Genomic DNA, 25,816 nt, shown 5'->3' with positions numbered 1-25,816 from the left:
TGGTATAAAGGGATGGTTATTTTTAAGCTGTTTATAGAACAGGTGTTATGACGTTATAGTAGGTGTCAACAAGTTTTGTTTTTATCTGTAAAACATCAAATCCATATTATTTGGCTTTGATATTTCACAGAGAAGAACAGTTAAATTCACATCTTTCACCTGGAAGTTGGAAGATATAACATTGATCTTAAATATTAGAAAGTGAACCATCTGGATATCTATATGAGACAATTTGTGTATTTATAAATCACTGTAAGTGGATGAATAACCAAATAATTGATTTCATAGTTTTTATAACCATATTGTATCATTTCATAGTGAACTTATAGACTCTGATATTGTGAATTTATGGTAGAATTTCGTATCAGACTGTGAAATTTATTTGAAAAAAATTTATGGAAAATAGTGAAAGGGGCAAAGATATTTAAAATTTTTAAATAGGGTTGTGCAGTGAAGTGGTCAAAGATTTTTATGTGCTTACTTCATGAATTCTTGACTTTTCATTGTGAAACAAACTTTAAAGTACGGGTAGCCAGTAGCCAGTGTATTTGACAACGATAATCAAAAACTGGATAAGAAATTTAGCTTTGAATTCATTATACAGTGTTCTCATTTATTGTATAAATAATTCATTGAGGCCTAGCTGGGATAATTAGCTGATGTCCTGAAATGGAATTTACTGTTTCAACCACTGCGAAGATAATCCTGCTCAACGAAATAAAACGGTGATGTTTTTTTCTGAACTCTGTAATTGAAGAGTTATAAAATCAAGATGTCCGATTTTGAGGCGTTGCCAGTTCATCATGGCCAAAGAACGTTTGAAAGACCGGGTTCAGACATTAAGAAGAAAGGTAGTCTTCGGAAATTGAAGGTGAGTTTGTTCTCTTCTTATGACCTAGGCCAGTGCCTCTATAGGAGAGTATCTTCTATAACACCCAACATAGATAATATAATTAGTCATGCGAACTCTCTTAAAGAGATGCTGGTAATAAGTGATAATAGAATATATCAGTTGGATTGTTGACTGTTTTAAAGGCCATTAGTTTCCTTGGGTTTGAATCTGCCTAAGAATAATTCTGATGCCTGTGCCAGTGCTTCCAAAAGCCTGCCAGGGGCAGCTTTCACCCACTCATTATACTGTAATTATGTAATTAACTCTGAATGTGAAGTAAATATCCTAATTATGTGAACTGTCTGAAAGAGATGCTGAGTTGACAAAACAGAAAGCTTAATTAGTATTCACATGACATATACACTATAAATATTAACTATGGGACAATGTAATGATATTTTTTAAGCCTATCTGTTGCTGTTATGACAAAATTATTTAACCTTTAGTTATTGGATCAGTGGAGTAATTGTAGGTCAGTATAAGTTGTTTTGATGACACATTAATTTCAAATAGGTCTAATCTATTACTGTGTGGATGATAATGTTTTGAGAGCTTCAGTTAACAAAAATATTGTTCAATGCCACGTTCAATGCTTTCGGGAATCAAATTAGGCACGAGAAGGCCTATCATTTTGTAGGCTTTCACTTATCACCTTATTTGTAAACAAGAGTAAGATCAACAGGTGTTATGGTTATGCATATAAATTATTTCACAACCCAGAAAACAAGTTTTGAAACAATATATTTATCAGTTTCTTTGGTACAAGGTCAGAGTCCTTTGACCTACTCTGATAACACAACATCATTCTCTAGTAAACAAAATTATCAGGTGTTAGATATGTGCATTCTGTTTTTTCCTAGGGCCTAGATCAACGTTTTTTTCGATCAAATTTATGAAAACTTTACAGAGAATAGAAATACACTACCCTTTCAAAAATACCTAAAATTTCACGAATCTTTACTGAAAATTGTCAACAAATGTGTGCTCATGTTAATGTCTTTACTCTTGATCAACGGAAAGACATTCTAAGACTAACAGTTCAGATTTAAATCTGATTTTCTTAATGTCATAAAAATAATTGGTAAAATTTGATACACTAACATACTTGATAAGACAGTTATACAGTGATTAATGGTATAACATATAACTAAGGTAATCAAAGTGTGTCTATATGCATGTGTAGGTAGTTAGTTATGTTGTTTTGCTATAATAAATCATGCCTCAAGGCCAAGGTAAGACTTGATACATAAACAAGAGTAACAACCGAAGGTATTGATTGATTGTTTTGCGTTAATCAGAAAGAAAAATATTTTTTATGGCTTACATCACTGTATCAAAACAACGTTAAGACCTACTGTACTTTCTTAATATATCAATCAATAAATAGAATTATATAACAGTAAATATTGTTTGTATTGAGTGTTATAGAAGATGCTCTCCTATAGAAGCACTGGCCTAGGTCTCAGATTCTCTCCTATAGATACTTAAAGACCTACTTTACTTTCTTACACATGTATCAGTAAATAGAAAAATTTATAGATTATTTTTATGAAAATAACATTCATTAATAAATCAAATCTTACAGACTTTTTTTTATGAGAATTGATTTTACTTAGAGTTTTATTATTTGTAAACAGATTATTTTATAAGAATTGGAATATCAGCCTCAAAATAGCATTGTTAATCTTAGAATAACCTTATTAGATACAGATCAGTAGGGTATAAAACTCAATTTTGGTAAAATAATAAGGTACCAATCAGTTGGATTTAAAACTTCATTGTAGTAAAATAATTAGGTACAAATTGATAGGATGTAAAACTTCATATAAACGAAGTGCTGATTTTTTCTTTCAGACAATGAAGAAGAAGTTTTTTGTATTGCGGGGAACAAGTAGCAGTGGACCAGCTCGGCTAGAATATTACGATTCCGAAAAAAAGTTCAACCTTAATCATGCTCCCAAACGTTCCATCGATCTTCATACATGTTTTAATATTAATAAACGAGTGGACCGGAAACATAACTACGCCATTGCTTTATATACAAAAGACGATTGTTTCACGGTTCTCGCAGAAAATAAAGCGGAGCAAGATGATTGGTTGTCAGTATTATTAGAATATCAACTACAATACGTGTACCATGACGAGAATCGAGAACATTTTGGTGAGTTGCTTCTTTACTCCTGTTCAATGAGAGAACCTAGCTTGTCAAATCTGTCAAATGTGATAACCCATCTGTATATCATGTCAGTTGGAAATAAAAAAATAGTTGCTGTCCTGGCAAAATTTCCCTCATCGCACCCTGCATGGCGCTGCCTGTCTTCATTAACCCATATGGTGCAGAAAAGTAGGACGAAAAACTCCATTCATTTCATTTGTATATTTCAGAGCATGTATGGCAAGTGAATATCAAATCGAAAGGGTTAGCTTTAAGTCCTGAACATAAACATCTTCGAGGCTGTCATCGCTTGTGTTTATCCTCTCAGAATATCTGTATTGTAAAGTTAAACACCGACAGACCCATATACGTCTTTCAGGTAAGCCAGACTGTTGGTTTTGAATGATAAGTGCTTCAAATACTGCCAATGCGTGTTAAGGATACGCAATCCTTATCAGGACAGCTAGTATCAGTAATGGACTTCTCTTTTTAGATTTTCAAATGTCGAGGGATCTTTAACATGCACAGCCTGTTACACACAGGGCCTTGGTTTATTGTCCCGTCCAAATGACTAGATGCTTGTCCAACCGCTCCAATCTGCATCATCGACAGGGTCCCATATGAGCCCCTCCAACTTTTGAGTATGTGAACTCTCTGAATGGAAGTGAGAAGTCAAGGACGTGAAGACACAGGAACCAATATTGAGGGAGCTTGCCAATGTCTTGTTTTCTGATTAAAATTTAACTCACAAACATCACATTTGTAAGGTTTCCACTTTATTACCTACAACATCATTTAGATCCAGGCTGATAAAAAACTGTGTAAGCTGTCCACCACCACACCTAGCCCTAGGCCTGTGATATTCAATTTTGAAGTGAAAATTAAGATGTTTTCATGCTCAAAATACATCTCCGGCCATCTGATATCCTTTGGCAGCCCCTAGACCCCTGGCAAAATATTGTGCTTTTATTAGAAAAGACAATATCAAGAGGTCTGGCCAAGGACTAGCTGGTCGACAGTTTCTCGAGAACACCCGAAGTTTTCATTCGTTCCCTGTGTTTCTGTAATGAGTTTTCAATCCCAGACAATAATCCTCTCCTTATAATATGATAGGCAGGCTAGGGAGTGTAAATCCTTAATCTATTTTACATTTCAGCTAGCTACAGTTCGCTCTCTAGGTATTAGTGATTGTTTATTCCGAATGGAAGTTGGTAGCATGGCGTCAACGGGTCCTGGAGAGCTCTGGATGCAGGTGGAAGACTCCAGTACGGCTCACACCATGCATGATTGTATATTCCAGTAGGTGCTTGTTTCTTTGTTTCTTTCCTTTCTATAGACATCTTTCCTCAGTATTCCAGTTGACACAGCTGTAAATGGGTACAAATCTGAGAAAGATCAATGTTAAGAGGTTTGGTCTGGACCAGCTGGCAGAAGGGATACTTGTGAACCTAAGTAGTTATCCTTGTTAAAAACTGGTGGTGTCTTCTGGTGTAAGCATCCCTCCCAGAAAATCTTACCCCAGCTTAGAAAGCAACCTTCCTTTCTATTGTTGATGTTATTACAGGTGTATGAAGACTGCGTCAAGTGTGGTGGAAGTAGATTTAAAGATTAAAGAAAGGACACGATCAGGGACGATCAATTCAACCATAGCTCAACGATCTAATGATCCATCACGAGCTCGTACCAATACATTTGGTGCCTGTGACAGGTAAGTCTATTTTTAGATTTATACACGTTAATAATAAGGTGGGGAATAAGCTAGTTAAAGGTACTGTGTGTACCGGGGACACTGATAGCATCAATTTAAACCATTCCAATTTTTAATCAGACATCCATGGTTCTTGTAATTCTATTAAAACTAAATAGTTCATACTGAAATCCATAGGCTCTACCTAGGCCAGTGCTTATGTGAAAGAGTATGTCCTATAATATCTAACACCTATCCTGTGTATTTTTCAGTCCAAGTCGTATAAGAAGTAAACCAAGTGATAAACGACCGGTATCCTGTAGTCCTAATGTATCTATCTCTGTACCAGGCCAGTTTAATACTCTCCCCAGCACTAGTCCATTATTGTAAGTATAATCATAACACATCTTCACAATGTCAGACTGTTACAAACTTCGTCTCATACCTTGACTGCAATAGCTACCTCTCTTTTTATCACAGAATGCAGTGATTTGATGGATTGTAAACCAGCGAATACAGCCAATCAGAGGTCTTTACAGAAAGGCTGTAAACTTTATGGCTTTGTGTTCACAGACTTTCTGTCAAGGCCTCTGATTGGCTGTATTTGCTATCAGAAACTTCAATTTCTGTATTTGAAGTTGTATTCCTGCAAAATTGAATATTTAGATGAAAATATCTCTATGCATTCCATCACGCTGTTTCACTTCTTTTTTTTTCGAATTCCAGTAATTTAGATTATCCAGGTCATAGGTTAAGATCAGACAGTGCGGAATCGAGAGCCTCAAGGAGAAGCAAACACGATGAAGAATTTGATTACTTCAGGTAAGTTTCTTACAGTTATCTACCTTGATAGTAGGTGGCCTTGTTTAAGTTTTAGACATTATAAATAGTAATGAATACTTTGGTGCTGGGGCTTTTATAGTTTTGATTTCCATTGTAGACTGTTAACATTAACGTAAGGCAGCACTTTCCTTACAAATTCTCCTTATTGCGTACTGCATTATGTTCTTGCAAAGTGGCTTACGTATTCGTGGAAGTGCTATGCAGATCAAAGGCACTTAATCATGGCTGTGTTGTTGTATTTTTCAGTGGTATGAATGATTCTGTAGATGTAATCAGTGAAGAAGGCAGTGGACAAGCTTCTCTTGATTTTACCTCATTGCCTTCTTCCCCTAGTCAGCTCCAAGGTACGTTTTCTTTTTCTCTTGTTCAATGAGTTCATCCTATCGCTTATTTTTGAATTTCATGCTCCTGTCTTGGCACAGTTGCTACCATTAAAAACTGGTTGATGTTGCTTCTCTTTTTCCATCTTGCAGCCGTATTTACTTAATTATTCTTTTACAGAGCATTTGAAAATGTCACCTGAGGAAGAAGGCGGAGCTTTGAGTTCATATATGGTCATGAATCCAGGGTCAGCCACACCCCCAGCTGTCAATCATAATACTAATGCAGTCAGTAGCTACATGGACATGACGGCACGCCCACAAAGAACAAGTAAGTTCAGACCTTTGATTGCTCCATCCAGTAGCGAAATTATTCTATACAGGGCTCAAATAGTATTGGTAGTCTCAGAGTTTGATCTCAGGCTGAAATAGGTCAGTTGTCTGAAAATTTCACAGCTTGAAGCTCGGAGAAACAACATGTCTCAGGTTCTGTTTTAATATATTTCTATATTGCTCTACAATTGATGTATCGATTTTGTTAAAACAGATTTGATCAATTGGTGTTTATCTATTTTCCAGGTGGAGACACCAGTCCTTCTGTCGTAGGAGCCAGTGAAGGTTATTTAAATATGTCATTAGGTCGACCCCCTGCGTCATCACCCATACCTATCAGAGGTCCACCTGAAGTTCTCTATAAGGACATGACCTGTCATACGTCACATTTACCAACAGTCACTGAGGGTGGAAGTAAGTACTATTTTTCCTGAATATTCTCACAATTATTTTAATTATTACTTATTTTGTCGTCACCTCAACCTGTGCTTTTGTAAATGATATGTCGTTGAACCACTCTAAACCAAAAGGTCTGCATAACAACAACTATTGAATTTTGTTTGTGTCATTTCAGGCAATGAGGGTTATCTGCCCATGTCACCAACGTCTGCTGGACAGAATTCATTCTCTAGTGACCATCTTAAACCAGAGCCAGCTATCTGTATGCTGGCAGAGGATACCACAGACTTTCCGAAGCGGACGTATTCGTTGGGTAGCAAGCCTCCTGTTAGTACAGCCAATAAGAATTCAGGATATTTGGACATGACTATTAATAAAGGGGTGGCAGATAAAGGACGAAGTTGTAGTGCTCCACATTTAATTCCGAATCGTAAAATACACATGGATTCTCCCACGCCCAGCGTTAGTCCCCTCAGTACGTCTATGCGATCAGACGACTCTGAATCTTTCATGGAGATAGACTTTTATCGACCGAGAACAGCAAGTGATAGTTTTAGTTATCGTCCTCGTGCATCTAGCTTTGGAAATAAAACACTCCAACAAGCCCACGGACATCGACCACGATCTTCTAGTCACGGACAACAAGCCAGGGTCTTCAGAACAAAAGCTTTTGAATCAGCTCGTACAACTTCCGAAGAGTTGAGACAATCAATGAATTCCTGTCGTGGATCGGCAGATTCTTTAAAGATGTCTTCCAGTGAGTCGCTACGGAAACTATCCCGTGAAGTCAGAGCTAAAACATCGTCATTGTTAAGCACAGATTATTTAGATATGTCGATAGATAAACGCAAAACTCCATCACCTCAACCGAGTTATATTTCTGGTCAGAAACCAAATGGATACGTAGACATGACACTTGGCAACCGAAGTTCATCGCCAAGCCATTGTCGTCTGCCTCAAGAAAGGTCAGGGTCATTTAGCGGTAATTTCAACAAAGCTCGTGAGAAAGTCATGCAGGAAAGATCAGGTTCATTCAGTTCTGGTACCTCTCATCGTATTATGCCTGTTAGTGAAATTGTGTCGAAGAAATCCCACAGTGCGGACGTGATGCATAAAACTTCCACCTCCTCTCTTAATGAGATGAAGGCAGATAAATCAGACTTGTATATGAATATGGATATGTCTTCAAGTCAAACCTCAAACGAGTCGCGGAAATCTGACAAAGACTCGCGATCTTCGTCATCAGAAAATTTGGAGTCTTACGTCATGTACGAACCAAAGGTCCCGACAAACACCAATAATACAAGTACAGCTATTGGCTCAAAAAAGTCCAGTCATCGACCAATGAGTGAGTCTTTCAGACAAGTGGGTGAACGACCAATCAGAAAAGATCCAAGACGTAAAAGCAGCCATCTTCCGAAATCCAACCAATGGTTTTCTTCGCATCAAGAGCGGTCTCAGATTGATAAGAATGATGAATATATAGAGTTCTCTCCCATGGCCACAAAATCTCCAGATCCAAATTCCAACATGGTGTCTCATCAACGCCAACATTCTAATCCAAAACGTGAGTCAATAGGTAGTCATGGTGACCAATCTTCAAGCAGACGCGAGTCAAAGTCAAACAAATCTGTTGAAAGTTCAGACTACATTGGTTTCTCTCCTGGACAAATTGGTATGAACGTGTCTGAAAACTCAGCGCCAAAACCCTCTGAAAATGGTGATAGCTCGGAATATATGGGGTTTGAGCCTGGAAATATTGGTGGCAAACCAGAGGAAAAGAGGGATAACTCTGAATATATGGGGTATGAACCTGGTAAGAATACAGAAAATGGTAAAAGTTCTCCTGTTGCCAGTCAAATGGTTGTTCAAAAATCTTATTTTGGAGACACAACCTCAGTTCCGAAAACTAACAAAAAATTGGGGCAAGTAAAATCCAAAAATATACCAGCGTCTGCAAAAGATGAAAATGAATATTTAAATTTTGAGCCTGCAGCGTCCGTGAACCGAAAAAACAAACAAAATAATTCGAAAACTCAAAACGTGACACAAAAATCTGTTAATGTTCCTGCGAAATCCACAAATAAGGAAATTCCAAAAGCTGTTGAGGAAACAAAACCAGCTGTAATACCGGACGATTATTTGTTAACGGAAAAATTGGAGAAAACTGTTGCCACAACAACACCAATTCCTGTTCCAATCAACCCCCCATGTATTATATCAGTCGAAGATGGAAATTCCAAAAAGGTAGTGAAGTCCCCAGTTCAGAAGAAGGGAAGCAGTAACAGTTTGACATCTGGTCAAGATGGCAGCGTTGTCAAGGATACCAAAATTCCTGCACGTCATAGTCTTTCAGATTTGAGTGGTTATGAACAAATGAACTTCCAGACTCCGAACATAAAGATTCAAACGAAACAGGGGTCAAATAATAGCATGACCTCAACGGGTGGGACAGACGTGAAAACTTTGACCTCTTTGGGGTCACCTTCGAATATCGTCTCTTCAATGTGCAATTTATCTGTTAATGTTCCCATAGCAACAAACACTTCCACTTCATTGCCAGCCAATGAGGAGTGTTTGAATTATGCGAAACTTGACCTGGGGTCATCGGAGAATATTGGCGAGGACGGAGTTCGGTCTCCGAGAATAAAAAGCAGACACGCTTCGGCTGCGGAAGAAAAATCAGAGCCTTTGTCGTACGCTGAAATTGATTTTGAAAAAAGTGAAAATATGAAGACGTTAGCAAACTTAAAAATAGACAATTAGTGTAGATTTAAGATGAACTTTTAATTGACTTTTAATTATATATTGCCGGTGTGTCCCCTTGCCTTTTGATAAGGGATACAGTCCTCTAGTTTTTCCTGTTATCTACTGATGTATCTGGATTCCAGTGGCCTGTACCACTTTTCACAAAGAAAACTAATATCAAATTTGTCTATAATAAGATAAATAATGCTATTAACAGCAGTTTGTTTGCATTTAATTGTAGGCAAACCATTGCAAACTTTCTATTCTGAGAAGAGGTACAGGGGGCTAGAATTGAGCTCTATCGGCTGGTTAAGAGAAAAATTCTACGATTGTATCTCTTCAGTATTATTCTTGCTTAAGCCGGGAATAGACGATGTACAGTGTCTGGTGTGGTTGTACGATGTAGGATCATGGATATAAACGAAAATATGACAAGTGTCTGGACATGATTTGTGTCTACTATATTCTACTGTATCGATGATCTCACACTGTACAGCACCGAACATGGTTCCTCTTCTATTCTTACCTTAATATGAACTTTTACTATAGCTAGTTAGTGTAAAATAGACTTATATTTTTTGATATTTGTTTGCCTGAATTCCATATTTCCATATGGATCTCCGTCAATGGATGGCAAATTCAGTCCAGATTTTTTTAGAACTTTATTTTGGATCATATTGTGTGCACATTATAGGTCTGTCATTTATACAATTGATGTATTGAGTACTATTTTAATAGTGGTATTTCTATATCACTCTACAATTGATATATTGAGCACTATTTTAATGGTGGTATTTCTATATTGCTCTACAATTGATGTATTGAGCACTATTTTAACAGTGGTATTTCTATATCGCTCTATTAATTGCACTGAGTACTGTTTTAACTGTTTAACCTTCATTAACAGTGGTGTTTAATATCACTCTATAATTATTGTACTATTTTAATGTAATGAGCACTATTTTAACAGCTCTGTAAGTGGATTTTCTATCGCTCTGTAATTAATGCATTGATCATTCTTTTAACAGTGGTATTTCTATATTGCTTAGTATTTTAACAATGGTTTTTCTATATCGCTCTGTTGTAATGTATTGAGCACTCTTTTAACCCCTCTGTAAGTTGATTTTCTTTATCACTCTACAATTAAAGTATCGAGCTATATTTTAACAGCTCTGTAAGCTGTATTTCTATATCGCTCTGTAATTAATGCATTGAGCACTATTTTAACACTGGTATTTATATATTGCTCTACAATTGGTGTATTAAGTACTATTGTAACAGTGGTATTTCTATATTGCTCTATAATATTGATGTATTGAGCACTATTTTAACAGTGGTATTGCTCTGTTATTAATGCACTACTATATTAACAGCTGTGTAAGTTGTATTTCTATATAGCTCTGTAATTAAACTATATTAACAGTGGTATAATCTTGTTATATGTATATTGTTATATGTATATTGTATATTGTTATTGTATTTTTTCTGTTACAAGATAATACTGTTCAACCCCATTCATAATAATGATATAATAAATTGTTCTTCAATATTTATTTTCATTTGATTGAAAACTTTGCTTGGATGTTCTAGTTTTGATACCTTGTTCATCATTCTCTATTGGGGGCTGCCATGAAATACTGTAAGATGTTGCAGAGCGCTTGCAAAACGTTGGCAAGGGAATATTTTCTTCCCCATCTGTCTCTCTGTATTTCTGATTGGTCAGTCAATAAAACTTAACTACAAGTTAGCCCTAACAGCCAATCAGATTGCTGTATTTCTGATTGGTCAGTCAATAAAACTTAACTACAAGTTAGCCCTAACAGCCAATCAGATTGCTGTATTTCTCAAAAGCTTGACCCTGTCTAAATTGTTATTTATAGGCTTCTTTAAGGAATACAGTGATCTGATTGGTTGAAAACTAGGTTAACTATGTCCTTTCAGTAGTTTCTTGATATGAGATATATTCTTAGAAATTTAAAGGACTTTAAGGGTTTTTCCAAGTTACTAAAAATAAATAGTAGGCTACACAAGGAAGTACAATATAATGTTAAGAGGAGATAAGATTGGCTCTATTGAACAGTTATCCCTGATTTTCAGTGACTAGTTTCGTTCAGGATTGAACAATGTAATGTTATTTGGTTTGGCTTGATCCTGAACGTTGTAAAGGATGTTCTTTTTAGAAGGTACAGGTGTATATTTAACCTATTTTCAGGTTGTGTGTATAGTGTAGAATAGGCCCTTTTTAAAAGAGGTAAAAACCGGATGGCCTACTGATAATCCAGGAAAGATAAATATCAAGAGGTGTGATCAAAAACTAGCTGGTAGGAAGGATCCTCGTGACCTAGTGTTACCCTTGTTAGATCATTGTCAAGAGGTATGGTCAAAAACAAGCTGTTAACATAGCTTATTATCCTTGTGAATTATGATTGTTTCAGCCTTTTTTTCTAAAAACAATCATTTTTCAACTCTTTCATTTTAGAATTTTTGATATTTCCCTCCTTCATTTTTTTCAAAATTTTATAGACTGAAGCTGATGAGGTGAAACAAAATGGATGATGATTATGAAAAGCCTGACATTAACTTAGCAACCATCTCATGTCACCATGGTGATAATATTAAGAGAGTTTTAGAAAACGAATGTAGCTGGCATCAGACAAGATCTGATGGGATCTGTGTGACGGATCGCCCCCTACAGAAAGACGATAGTTACGAGGTTACCATACAAGGGACTGGTCGTCTGTTACTAGGCATCACGAGTGATCTCCCTTGTATTCAGTCCATCAAAGACGGTAAGAAATCTACAATAAGTTCTCAATGTCAAGCTACTACAAACTTCATACTTATACCTTGACTCCAATAGTCACCTTTCTTATATATGCATCGATTTCTTTGGATTGTATTTTGGCAAATACCATACTTCCTCATGTGAAGAGTTTATTAGCTGCTATGAATGTTTCTCCAATATGTTGTTTGGATTTCGTGTTTCATTTTGCAGTTCGGATCATTAGTACTTGGTTTATTTATTCAGGCCAGCAGCCATCAGTATCAGTAGGAAACTGGTATCAAATACGTCTGAAGGAAGAAACAGAGAAGATGACTGTGGAATATCTGGACAAGAAGATCTGGATATACGAATCTTCTAAAGAGCGAAAATCAGATCATGGAATTCACATTCGAGACAAAAAAAAACATTTTATCATTGTTAATGCTTTGTTTGGTGAAATGGGCATTGAAATTATTCCTAAAGGTATTATTTATATTAGTATTGCTGACAGTTTTAAATAAAAAAGTTTCCCCTGTCAGTGATGCAGGTTAGAGGGACTGACGTCTAGTCGTACGGATGGGACAATAAATCGAGGCTCTGTGTGCATGATGGGAAAAAGGTTTCAACTAAAAATATGGAGTCTTTATGAGGCTGGACATTTAAAAGTTTCTCAGTTTTTAATTAACCCTTTTAAAACAAATTGCGTTGGATCAAGTAGATATATAGATATAAATAACATACTTTAGAAATATTTTCAGGTATAATTTACAATGATTTTGATAATGAAATTGTGCTCCTTTGATATTGCAGATGTGAAAAAATCCAAGAGTAAAGTTAAACGCATGAAATGGTGGAATACATGTGGATTAAACGTACTGATACAGGACAGTTCTACTTGGTTCAAGCTACGCTATTTTAATCCTCTAGGTTTCTGTGCCTTAGAGCAGCCTATAAAGACTGGTAGAGGTTTCTCTGTGAGGGTTCTAGAAACATTTGGATCTTGGCATTATTTATACCTTGGTTTATCAAACAAATCACCCCAGGCAGTCCAATTGAACGATTGGAGGATTTTTTACAATAATCAACATGGTACGTTTTTTTGGATTATTTTTTCATTATGTTTTAAATTTTTTATGCCCTTATATTGAATAGCTCAGTCGGTAGCGAGTTGAACAGACGTGGGATAGCTCATTCAGTAGCGAGTTGAATTGTTGTCTGCTAGAGTAGTGGGATAGCTCATTCAGTAGCGAGTTGAATTGTTGTCTGCTAGAGTAGTGGGATAACTCAGTCAGTAGCGAGTTGAATTGTTGTCTGCTAGAGTAGTGGGATAGCTCATTCAGTAGCGAGTTGAATTGTTGTCTGCTAGAGTAGTGGGATAGCTCATTCAGTAGCGAGTTGAATTGTTGTCTGCTAGAGTAGTGGGATAGCTCATTCAGTAGCGAGTTGAATTGTTGTCTGCTAGAGTAGTGGGATAGCTCATTCAGTAGCGAGTTGAATTGTTGTCTGCTAGAGTAATGGGATAGCTCATTCAGTAGCGAGTTGAATTGTCGTCTGCTAGAGCAATGGAATAACTCAGTCAGTAGCGAGTTAGATTGTCGTCTACCAGAGTGAACATTTGTAACTTTCTGATATTTTGTTTTATTTTCCAGTGGAGGGCAAAACACCATGGCCGAAACACGTTGTTCCTTTCTTAAAATTGAAATGCCCAAAACAACTAATGTATTTTGTATGGAAGGGAGGTAACTCCATATTTTATCAAGAAGGTAATGGGGAAGCTCAAGAAGTGAATTTTGAAGGACTTGATACTCTTCGTCCAATATATGTGTTTTTGGAACCGTTCCGAGAACACATCCAAGTTGACAGTCGAAATATTCTATTGGAAGGTAGGTGCAAACTCTGGGCGTCAAAAGATCTTGGGATATGCGCGGCATTTCTCAAAGTAAGCATCACTTTTGGTCCTTTCCTCCATTTGCAGTCTCAAATTGTATGCAAACTGTAAGTCAATCTTTTTATTTGAATAGAGATACAGAAAACTGAAATTTAGCTGAACCATTCAGCATTCAATGTGTGGCAAAAATTAAATCCTTTATTCCATTTGTAGCCATCAAATTGTATGCAAACCATACATCAAACTTTTCATTTTGAAAAGGGATACATACAGCTGAAATTAAGCTCTATCAAATGTTTCAGCCAACTTCTAAGTTTTTTTTATCAGTAATGAAGTTTTTAAATATTTTACATTTAGATAACAGTAGGTCAAACTATTTAACACCTATATCAAGTGATCCGTCTAAATCAATTACACAACAACCCTCTTCTCAAACTCATCTCTTTAAGGCAAGTATGACATTTTATTATCATACAATCTGGTTGATTTCTTGTCACCACTGTAATCCAACAAGTTTTATATTGTAGTTATGTTCTAATGACATTATTTTAACCAATCAAAACTTGTTTCTTGATAACATAACTAATTGTAAATGTGTAACTAGGCTGTCAAATTTCTCTACTTTGGGTTTCACTGTCCAACAGTTCATTACACTACTATGTAATTGTATTTATTCCTTACATCTCGGCAACAAAATAGAGTAAGGTCTCAGTCACACGTCAGTAAACACGTCAGACCCGTCAGTTTATGACAAAATATGCGAAGAAATGCAGTTTTACATCCTTTCTTACTGCAGTGAACTGCAGGGCTGTTTTTTTTTATTTTCTTGGCAGCCAGACATTTTTCAATGACGTCTGAAATCTGATCTCAATCTGCCGTTGAAGGAGGTCAGAAGGTTTATTATTCATATACCGATATTGACATGATGTTTTGCCTTTCAAATAACTTTTTTGGTTTTACTGCTGATTGCCATAATTGACACATCCTAAACAATTCTGTCATTACTCTTAGTCTGTCTTTGGTAAACTCAGTACTGAAATGATTTTTGTTTTAGGATGTGCTTGGAAATGTAATGTAGTAAACAAGATAATATCTAATTTCAGCTCGATTCACCAATAGAAAGTGATCCAGATCAAACATGTATGAAAGAAGTAACAGAATCTTCAGTGAGCAACATATACGATAGTGTATCAGATGGACCCCCTGCCTTCAGATACGGAGCTACTGCATACCTCGAGGAGAGGTCGGATCCTCAGGAAATTTCTTTTGATTCTTTTCAACTAAGCTCTGACCAACAAAACAATAGGGATAGCAGCTATCATGGGACTACGGCTTGTGGCTTTCAACTAAGCTCTGATCCACAACACAATAGGGATAGCGGCCATCATTGGAGCTCTGATCCACAAAAACCTAGCCCTTGTGGCTATCAACTAAGCTCTGATCCACAACACAATAGGGCTTGGGGCCATCATTGGAGCTCTGACCCACAAAAACCTAGCGCTTGCGGCTTTCAACTAAGCTCTGATCCACAACACAATAGGGCTTGGGGCCATCATTGGAGTTCTGACCCACAAAAAAATAAGGCTGGGGCCCTTCAACACGACCCTGAACCGGAGCACAGAAAGATTGATTTTTTAAGACAAAACCGTCAGCCACAGGAAAATACATCATCTTTATCCTCTCAACCAACTTATTCAGAAAGATTTAGGGACAAGTCTTTACCAAATACAGAGAATAACAGACCTCTTGCTACTCCACCAACGCATATAGCTTCTTCTAAATCTCTTGACCCAGAAAACAACCTTGAGTGCCGACCACTTCCTCAAAGAGATGATCAAAATGTCTGTTCACCATCCTCGATCAGTATAGCAAATGAAAACGCTAGCCTTTCCAAAAAAAATGTGTTGCTTGAAATGTTAAAAGAAAATAAAAAGGCGTCGATAGACATACCAAATAATGACTTAAGCAATGAGAAACAAAATAAATGTGTTAGATCAGAAGCAGAAATTCCTGTCGTTAAACATGGTGGACAAGATAGTAAAAACAAGTCACAATCTCCTGGCGTTGCTGGCACCAATTCCACCAGTAGTCCAAGAAATAAAATACCAGCTATTCCTGAAGATAAAGTGGAAAATCATCCTCAACAAAACCCAAACCATATATCCAAAGAGAATTATGAGATGAAGAATTTTGTCCGTTCTGCCACCATGCCTACATTTCCTAATAAATCCAGCCATTGTTGTATTCATTACATGCGTGCACAATCAGAACATTTGAGCTGCACACATCAATCCAATACAAGTGACCATCGTGACTTAAGGCAACCACAATCCAGAACAATACAGGTACAAACTGATGATGAATTCAGTGAAGGTGATACAAAAACTGTACGATCAGACTCAACACCAACACAAACAATCAGGTATTATTCTTACTTAGCTGTGTTTAAAAGTTAAAATGATGACTCGTCTTTTCTTCAGACTCCACTATTTATAGAAAAGACATATATCTGAAAATCAGAAGATTTCATTGTTTGAAACTCAGATTTAACATGATTCAAGTTCTGTTTTAATATTTTTATTTCGCTCTATAATTGTATTGAGCACTATTTTAACAGTGAACATATTTTATTATAGAAAAGACACCTATAGAAATAGAAAGAGAAATATCTAGTTTGAGTTATATTTGAAGGAATTCTGTGATTTTCCTGCAGTTTTGATACTTCTGAAGACTATTTACATATTTTCAAGACCCAAATCAAGCCGACTGTTCCCCTTTAAAATGTTTCTCTTCTCTTTTCAGTTCCGATCAGGAAGAACAGAATTGGAAAAATTGTTTACAAGAAAATTACACGTTTTTTATTGATCGCGTGGAATCTGTGACATTGGCTGATAAATTGTTTGAAAAGAAATGTCTTTCAGATACAGAGTATGAGAACATACTGAAAGAATCAGCTCGAAACAGCCAGTGTCGTGAAATCATCAAGATTTTAAAGAGGAAACCTCATCTGAAGTATGACATTCTCCATTGTTTAGATTTAACAGAGCAAAGACATATAGCTGATAGACTTCGTAAACATTTATCTCAATAACTGCTGCATAAAAGATACATTTAGGACAAAACCTTTTGGTTGTCAATGGACCCTCATACCATAGAGATTACTAGTTGTGTATGGTTGTGAATAATGAAAGTGGTCATGAGTATCGAATGCAACACACAAGTCAGTTACATGAGAGTTGCGTTCGAAACTTATGTCCGCTGTTCTTATTCATAACCATACAGATTACCAATGGTTACGTATGATTGTAAATAATGAAAGTTGTGTTCGAAACTTATGATCGCTGTTCTTATTCATAACCATACAGATTACCATGGTTACGTATGATTGTAAATAATGAAAGTTGTGTTCGAAACTTATGATCGCTGTTCTTATTCATAACCATACAGATTACCATGGTTACGTATGATTGTAAATAATGAAAGTTGTGTTCGAAACTTATGATCGCTGTTCTTATTCACAACTGGTTTTTAGAGTAACTGTGTATAGAGAATAATACCTTTGGGATCAAAGGTTCCAAGGTGGAAATCTCATACTACCTTTGACTTAAATAGACAAGAGATAATTTAGTTTCAAATTTTATTAGATTTAACAATACAACCGATAGACAAAGTGGAAAATAACAAATAATAAATAAAAATAATAAATAAAATTATGCCATATATATGTATATATTATTATCTCATCTTCACAATGTCCAGCTATTGTAAACTGTGTTTAATACCTTGACTACATCAGCCTACTTTATTGAATCACAGAAATTTGTAAATGAAGCAATTTGACTGGATTGTACGCTAGCGAATACAGCCAATCACAACCCTTGATTATATACGCAGCCAAATTGAATACAGTCTTTCTGTCAAGAACTCTGATTGACTGTTTTTGCCTGAATATAATCCAATCATATTGCTGTATTTACAAACTTCCGTGGCTATTTCAGTCAAGGTATATTGACAAGATGATATTATGTATTAATTTAACAAGCTTATGATGTCTAATTTTTCATATTTTTATTTTTTGTCTCCCATTCCTTTAACTCTGTCTCACTGATATGAGAAAAATAATCATGAGAAGCTTTGTTGTCATTATTAGAATTAGATTTATATTTAAAAATTTTAGGATAACTCTTCAGAAGATCTTTAGCAATTTGTCGGTCAATTTCATTATCGCAAGTCTCTTCTGATTCTATTTTCATCAATAAATTTGACATTTCTTGAGAACGATGGCAATGCTCGTGATATTCTGAATTTTTTACCACCAGACTCAAAAGAATGAGATACTCGGAACGTGCAGAATCGCCAGATGGGAGATCAGTAATCTGGCGAATCAAGATATCAACCAAAACCATTTCATCATTGGTGTATAGAAGATTTGACGTATCTTTGCTAGCGTACAGATCTTGGAAAAATTTAATGACTGAATTTGCCGGTTTTGGTTTGTGATCAAATATTTTTACAGGGTCGTCTCCCCTGTTAAATAGCAACATGACCTTTTCGGTGAAAATTTTCACAGTCCCTTTCTGAGAGAGATATTTCATAATGATATTCGAATTTTCTTCCATATGTAAATTATAGGCTAAAATTAACGTAACTAAAGATTCAGTGACGACTTCTTCATGCTCCGCAGACGTTGGATTTTCAATCAAATCAAAAACATGGTCGATAAACTTCTCATTTAAATGAATATGAAGATTTGAGGGAACCATTTCACCACTGGAGAAAATCATAGATAAAACTAAGGTGACGTACGACAGAAATTGTACATCGTCAGATTTGTTAAAAATGTCTTGAGATAATTCGAAAGGAAGCACTGAGAATAAGAGACTAGTTATGACTTGTTTGTCCAGTCCACATAATGACCCGAACGCTTGAAGTAGCAGTAGTCTAATACTTCGTCTTGTTTCCATCTGATAATATTCTACTAAGTTGTGTACATTTTGATAATTATCTTGACGAACAATTTTACAGCTAATCGATTTCTTCGCATTTTCCAATATTGATATAAGTTCTTGTAGATATTCAGAGATAATTTTTTCATCTTCGTGTAAAGCCCAGGAACGTTGCTGGGAATCATCCTTACAATCTGCCAACTCAGAGAAAATAACTTCTAATCTTTGAGCATCACGACTTCCTAAATCTCCTGCTGACTGTTTCGCTCCTTTACACGTCTTGAAAATATCGTCCATAGCAGACGACAATGGAGGTACTTTAAATCCAATATAACCCAGAACTGTTTCCAACGCTACTTTTGATTTATCAAAACTTAATCCAGTGTTAATACGAATTTCTTCGATCAACTCAGACCCGATATTTGAAGGTATGTGAAGATTTTTAGATTCAAAAATAACAGGGGATGTTTCCACAGACATAAAACTTGTAGAAACTTCTGGAGACGAAGGCATCTCATTAGATGATGAGATGAATGAATCTTCTTTTTTAGGAGTTACCATGACAACTTCTTTTGGTTGATCAGGAGGCGTTAGACTTGCAACTGTAGAACTGGTAGATACTTCTGGGGAGGGAGGCATCTCATTTGATGACGACACGAATGAAGCTTCTTTTTTAGGAGTTACCATGACAACTTCTTTTGGTTCATCAGTCGAATTTCTTGAACTTGCCACTGAGCTTTTACTATTGATGCCCAAGGAACTGTCCCGACATGGAGGAGGAGGTGGGGCTTTCTTTCCTGAATTAGATTTTCGACATTGCACTGGTTCGTGTTGACTGGCAACTGGAGGTTGTGGAGCTTGTCTTTTGGGTAATTTCTTGTGAATTTCATGACCTTTGACTGATTCTAAATACAGATTTCGGTGATGAAGTAATTTCTGGAGATTTTCTCTATCTATATGTGATATCACGCCCCCCGTTTCCCCTGCTTGTAAATGAATGGCCTCAATTGATCCATCAATAAACTTGATGACATCTGTTGGCTGGCAGTCAAACTTGTCGATGTAGTTATAAGGCACATAACCAATCTGACCAATTCCATTCTGAGCTAACAACCAGTCCTTCTTAGAATGACTTTGAGGTCCAGTGACAATGTCATCATTGTTTTCTTCCAGTAACGTAAATTTGTCTCCCTTCTCAAAAGTGAAATAATCAGCAAGATTGGATTTATAATCGTACAGGGCCCGATACATTGGAAGTTTCTAGGTCGAATCCACAAGCTGTCAACTAATAATACAACCACAAGGTCTTTAAATCCTCCAAAAATCAATAAAATTTTAATTTCCCATTTATTATTCCGCCATTACCGGAAGTACCAAGGGGACGTAACTCACACTCACAGATTTTTCAAATTTGTGATTTTTCATTTTTCCTTTTACAATACCGTTTCTCACCAATAAAGATTTAATTCTAGATCATCTGCATTTAAATGGCATTGATTCAAATCTATGAATATCGTTTTTATCAAAAATTAAACTACAAATAACTATCTTTCGTTTTTCATTTAAGATTTTAAATTCGTGTCAAGGAAATTTTTTACGGTATCTGTTCAATGCTAATGGCAGCTCTGTGTAAGTATAGAAGAATGCCACGTTGCTGGTTAAAATTTTGATTTTCTTATGCTTTTGCTGCATATTTCTTCTCCAAAATGCAAGATCTGAAGAAAGCATCTGCTTTAGTTTCATAAAATATCAAAATTCGGGGTGTTTCATGGAAGGATCGTCAAGAATGTTAGAATGAAATTTGAGAAAATCTGTGACCGGTTTTCGAGAATTTTGCTTGCGGGTTTGGAAGAGGGAGGCCGCTTGTCGAGTTTGTCTATTTTTAGAATCTATTTAGATGAGATAAAAATAAAACAGCATTCCTTGAGTGTTTTAATTCGAATAGCTTTACATTGATGGATATAAAGAAAGCAATTTCATGATCTTTAATTTGCCTTGCCTTGGACATTTTTCAAAATTCAAAGACAACAGAAACTGAAAATATTTTTGCACTTACAATGGCTACATTGTGATTAAGATGCCAGAGGCTTAGAGATGGAAATTAATTGATGTAATAAATTTTGGGTTTGGAGTTGATACTCTTTGTCCAATCAACTGAGCACTTTAATGAGGGCCTACCCATTAGAGTACTCAGTAGTTAATTAGGTCAAAATCGATGCAGGTGTAATCATTTGCTTGGTTTTAAATTGTTTATTGTAATGAATTTAAGGTTTTTTCTCTATTGAACTGATAAACAGACTAAAAACAGTTGACTGTTAAAAATCAAAATGCTTTCATGTAGGTCTAAACCATCTTGACAAATTTCATTATTGTCTGAACTAAAACAGCTCCTACAACTACCATTTTCTTTGTTCGAAAATTTAAGCATGCTTTTTACATTCTCTCATCATATTGGGGGAGTGGTAAAGTTATTATTGAGTTAGGATCTTTCGAAATCAGGCATTTTTGTAGCCTAAAGTATGTAGTTCAACACCATTCATTTCTTTTTCTTCAAAATGGCCCCTCCCAAAACTTGGATTATCCTTTCATATATTCACATTATATATTATTCAACTTAACTACACAAACAATACTCAATAGAGTTGAAGCTTAAATGCCTGTGCCCGTGCTTTCATAACATTACTTAACAACAATGTTACACCCTAAAATTCCAAAACTTTTTCTTTTCAGAAAAACTTTAACTAAACAAAACTAACAGTTGAGATTGACTAAAGACAAAATGTCAGCGAGCAACAACCAAGCTGACTCCAAACCTAAAACCTATCCAGGTATGGTATAGTTATTACCCCTCAATCTTTAATGGATTCACCCACACACATGATTGTCCTATTAATATGGTCCAGTATTTAGAAGAGTTCATTTGCTTGAACAGGGTGGTCTTATTATTTTCAGCCTTGCAATTGTCCTTTCTGATTCAAGTAGAGGGTTTGCAAGATCAAGGGAACAATTTACCCTTTCATTAGCCAATAAACATCCATTCAAAATAGCTGTAAGGTGCTAAATGATAAGATTTCAAGCTGAAATATCTTGTCATTTGGTGTACTTCTTGGAATTTTGAACATTTGAATTCTTTGTTTTCAGAGGATTCCAAATGGGGTATCCGTAAAAAGGTTTGGGATAAGATCAACAATGAAAAACTGGCCAACTTTCCACTTCCAGTTTATCATCGTATCCCTAATGTAAAGGTTAGTATTAGTCTTTATATTCTTCTCTTTAGCTCCCTTGTACTTATCTGAGGTAAATATACAAATATATTTAACACCTATCTTTGTTACTGTGTAAAAGGGAGCTTACGTCAACTTTGCCTTTGGCCGGATGGATTTTAGAAGATAAGGCTACAAGCAACTGAAGCCTTCTTGAAGCACCTGATCAATTGCCGTGATCATTCAACCTTGCAGTCATTCAACCCTTGACCTCTCAACTCCTCCCATTAATAACTTTTATTATGTGTTTATATTTTAGACGTCCGGTGAAGCGAGTAGGAAAGCAGCAGAGTTGGATGTTTTTAAGAATGCTAAAGTGATCAAGATTAACACCGACAAACCCCAAGAACAGGCTCGACTTTCAGCTCTTCAGGTACGAATAGCAACTTTTTCAGGGCTCAACCAGTGGAATTGCAAGAGCTACAGACCTCTGATTAAAAATTGGAATAGTGCAAATTGATGATATGACTGTCCCTGATACACATAAAGCAAGATTGACATAAAGCTAGCAAATTTCATTGACTTTCCACTTGAATTGAACCTTGTGTGGAAGTTGTTATATTTTGACCATTGTATATTTATCCAGGCTAATAAGACCGTGTTAGTTCCCACCCCAGGCAAGAAGACAGGTTTGTTGAGTAAGATTGTACCACCAGCTGATACCAAACCAGATGATTTGAAACCGTACGCTCAGGCTCTGGTAAATTATTTCTTTTTCATTATTGATCAGAAACCAAGTAACTTAGTAGCTTGCATGAGGAGTCGTCCTGGCAAAATTTCCCTCATCGCACCCTGCATGGCGTTGCCCGTTTTCATTAGCCCACATGGTGCAGAAAAGTAGGACGTAAAACTCATTCATTTCATTTTTTTGCGTGAGGAGTCCATAGAGTTTCTGTATTAAACAGCCAATCAGAGCCTTTGACAGAAAGACATGTCAACATTATGGCTTATTGTTACTTACTTCGAGAGCCATGGTTGACCGTATTCACTAGCATCCAACCCAATCAAATCGCTGCATTCACAAACTTCCTTGATATAAGACAGAGGACAATTTCAATCAAGATGAAGTATGTAATACCTTGACATTGTAAAGATATCCTTGGAAAAATGCATGTTCAATGGATCATATGGCTGACAACTGATTTAAAATGTTTGAGATCAATATAAATTGAATTATTTATAGGGTATGGGTGAAAACAGCCAGACGTTGGAGTTAGATGAAGTTTTGAAGATTGACCTTATCATCATTGGATCTTGCTGTGTTTCTGAACAAGGTAGGCTGTGAAAACTTCTTATTTAAGAAGCAGTATGATTGTTTTAATAGGGTGGGAAAGTTACATTAATGAAAACTTGGACTAAAATCTACAGAAATGTGTCCCTTAACTTGTCTAAAACTTTTTACAAAACAAAACTATTTAAGATAATTGAATACTGAAATCACTTGTCATATTTTGTGTTAAACTGAACAGTTAAACGCATAATTAACAAGAATAATTTTGGTTTCTAGGATACCGTCTGGGTAAAGGTGAAGGTTATGGAGATCTGGAATACGCGATGATGTTGAATGCTGGGTACATCACCAGAAACACGCCAGTCGTAACCATAGTAGATGAGGTCCAGATACAAGAGATACCATCTGATATACTGGAAGAACAAGACGTGACTGTAGACTACATTGTCCTGCCTGATAAGATCATTGAGACTAAATGTCCTAAACCAAAACCATCCGGAATAATCTGGTCTAAACTCACGGAAAGGTGAGATACTTATTGAAATGTGTGGAATTTGTTTTGAGTTTAGCTTTTTTGTCTTATGCAGTAACTTGTCAGAACGTTGTTATGCTGAGTAAGTAGAGAATGGGCTCAGTCACTGTTGTCTTGGCAACATTTCCCTCACGGCACACTGCATTTCACACTTCTTTCCTGTCATTTCCTACTGTATAGACAAGGATATGTCTTAGCAAAATATGTATATAGTCATCATTAACCCAAATAGGTGTACAAAATTAGAATGTACAATTTTATTTCAAACATCAATAATAAATGGCTTCTTTTTCGTTCTCAGGTATTTGGAAAGAATTCCAGTGTTACAGTTGCTAAGAGAAAAGGATGAGAAGAAAGGAGTAGATGTAAAACTAGGGGAAGTCGATCCTGAACCACGACCTAAATTCACTCCACCAAGGCGTAATCGACGACCTTACAATAATCGTAGGATGCGAGGACGTCGAACAACATCCCGAACTAGCGAGAGTGGTGGAGAGGAAGGCGGTGAGGAGAAGAAACCAAGACGACCACGAAACGATCGTAAGGGACGTGACAAGGGTGATAGTAGATCTAGCGACGGAGAAGGTGGAAAGTCTGAGAAAGAGAATAATCCTCGACAACGACCTCGTCCTCGACGACGACCTAACCAAACTAACACGTCTGTTTATGTTGGCGGGTTACCAAGGTCATTGAGAGTCAGTGAATTCAAGAAAGATATTCATGATCGAGATGTTCAACCCCTGCGAGTTGTTTGGCACGGAAGCAACGGCCATGCTTTCTTACAATTCCAGAAACAAGACGAGGCCGAAAGCGCTCTGCAGGCTTTGCAGAATTTGAATATTAAAGGTCGTGACCTTAAGGTCGAGAAGGCAACTGGAGGTCGGAGGTCGATTTCAGAGAAAACTTCTGAAAGTCATGATCAACCAGCTTCAGAAGATTAAACCAGACGCAAATTTCTGAAAATCTTTACAGCAAATGTTCGTGAAAAAAATTTGTAAATATTTTGGCCATTAAAATTGAAACAAAAAGAAGTTTTGTACATATTTTGGTTTGAAAAAATTCTTAATTGCAGAAGCTTTGCAAACATTCAAAGTTGCTGGAAATTTGTGACTTTACTTCAGGCAATGTTTTGCGGCCATATTTACTGTAAAGATTTTCTGAATTTGCTGACCAAAATTTAAAAACAGGCTTCTTCAAAATATTTAATCATTATAGTTTCATGATCAGATTTTAAACATAAAAATGGCTGTCTGCTTACTTCTGATTCAAGATAAAGACTTTTCGCCACATTTTGACAATTTGACAAAGGTGTTGATGATCAAGTCTAAACTCAGGATTAACCAGTCAGTCATTTTGTTAAAAACCAAATTTCAATTCACATTGTGCCTTCAAGTTCAAATTTTAAAGTTTAAATATTTACTTTAATTCGGGTTATATTTGCATTTAAATTTTATCAAATTTCTAGTAAAAATTCAAGCTATCTTTCTTGTTCTCCCAATCATTTTTGGCAAAAAACTTTGATATTAATGTGTTGAGTTAACTTTGCCTAAAACTTCTGGCTTCAGCTGAATATATTTTTTCTTCATAATTTCAAGTTAGTGTTCAAATAGTTGTGTTCCAATTCAAAAATTTTGAATAAAATTATAATAAATTTTAATTCATTCATTGATCAATTTTAAAAGATCTTTTAAACTTTTTAAGTAGTTTTGTAACTTTTTTTTAAACCTTAGGATCGGTCTTCTACTTAATTTTCCTTACTTTCTTTTTTCTGAGTGAATTTAACATATTTAAATTTCTTTATTTAGGCATAATTTA

At 36.0% G+C, this 25,816-nt stretch overlaps 4 protein-coding genes across 4 annotated transcripts; 3 read left to right on the top strand and 1 right to left on the bottom strand.

Moving 5' to 3' along the window:
• Positions 1-772: 772 nt before the first annotated feature.
• On the top strand, positions 773-4,350 carry LOTGIDRAFT_137373 (hypothetical protein; the record flags this gene model as incomplete). The annotated part of the gene is made up of 4 exons (XM_009047712.1): positions 773-871; positions 2,747-3,163; positions 3,280-3,426; positions 4,204-4,350. The coding sequence occupies 4 exons, from the start codon at positions 773-775 to the stop codon at positions 4,348-4,350; spliced, it is 810 nt and encodes a 269-aa protein (XP_009045960.1).
• A 7,575-nt stretch (positions 4,351-11,925) lies between these two features.
• Positions 11,926-17,120, top strand: LOTGIDRAFT_171525 (hypothetical protein; the record flags this gene model as incomplete). Its single annotated transcript, XM_009047711.1, has 7 exons — positions 11,926-12,166; positions 12,406-12,624; positions 12,952-13,230; positions 13,791-14,024; positions 14,117-14,136; positions 15,133-16,451; positions 16,832-17,120. The coding sequence occupies 7 exons, from the start codon at positions 11,926-11,928 to the stop codon at positions 17,118-17,120; spliced, it is 2,601 nt and encodes an 866-aa protein (XP_009045959.1).
• Positions 17,121-18,081: 961 nt separating this feature from the next.
• On the bottom strand, positions 18,082-20,226 carry LOTGIDRAFT_137389 (hypothetical protein; the record flags this gene model as incomplete). The annotated part of the gene is made up of 2 exons (XM_009047710.1): positions 18,082-19,595; positions 19,701-20,226. 2 exons carry the CDS (start codon positions 20,224-20,226, stop codon positions 18,082-18,084), a joined length of 2,040 nt encoding a protein of 679 aa, XP_009045958.1.
• A 1,479-nt stretch (positions 20,227-21,705) lies between these two features.
• Positions 21,706-25,439, top strand: LOTGIDRAFT_224471 (hypothetical protein). The gene is made up of 8 exons (XM_009047709.1): positions 21,706-21,803; positions 22,117-22,220; positions 22,498-22,611; positions 22,825-22,938; positions 23,422-23,512; positions 23,746-23,995; positions 24,303-24,445; positions 24,584-25,439. Exons 1-8 carry the CDS (start codon positions 21,755-21,757, stop codon positions 24,940-24,942), a joined length of 1,224 nt encoding a protein of 407 aa, XP_009045957.1. The 5' UTR covers positions 21,706-21,754; the 3' UTR covers positions 24,943-25,439.
• The last annotated feature ends 377 nt before the right edge of the window (positions 25,440-25,816 follow it).

This window comes from Lottia gigantea (genome assembly GCF_000327385.1).
Source record: "Lottia gigantea unplaced genomic scaffold LOTGIsca_115, whole genome shotgun sequence".
NCBI classification, from domain to species: Eukaryota; Metazoa; Mollusca; class Gastropoda; family Lottiidae; genus Lottia; species Lottia gigantea.
This window is presented reverse-complemented; position numbering and strand designations above follow the sequence as displayed.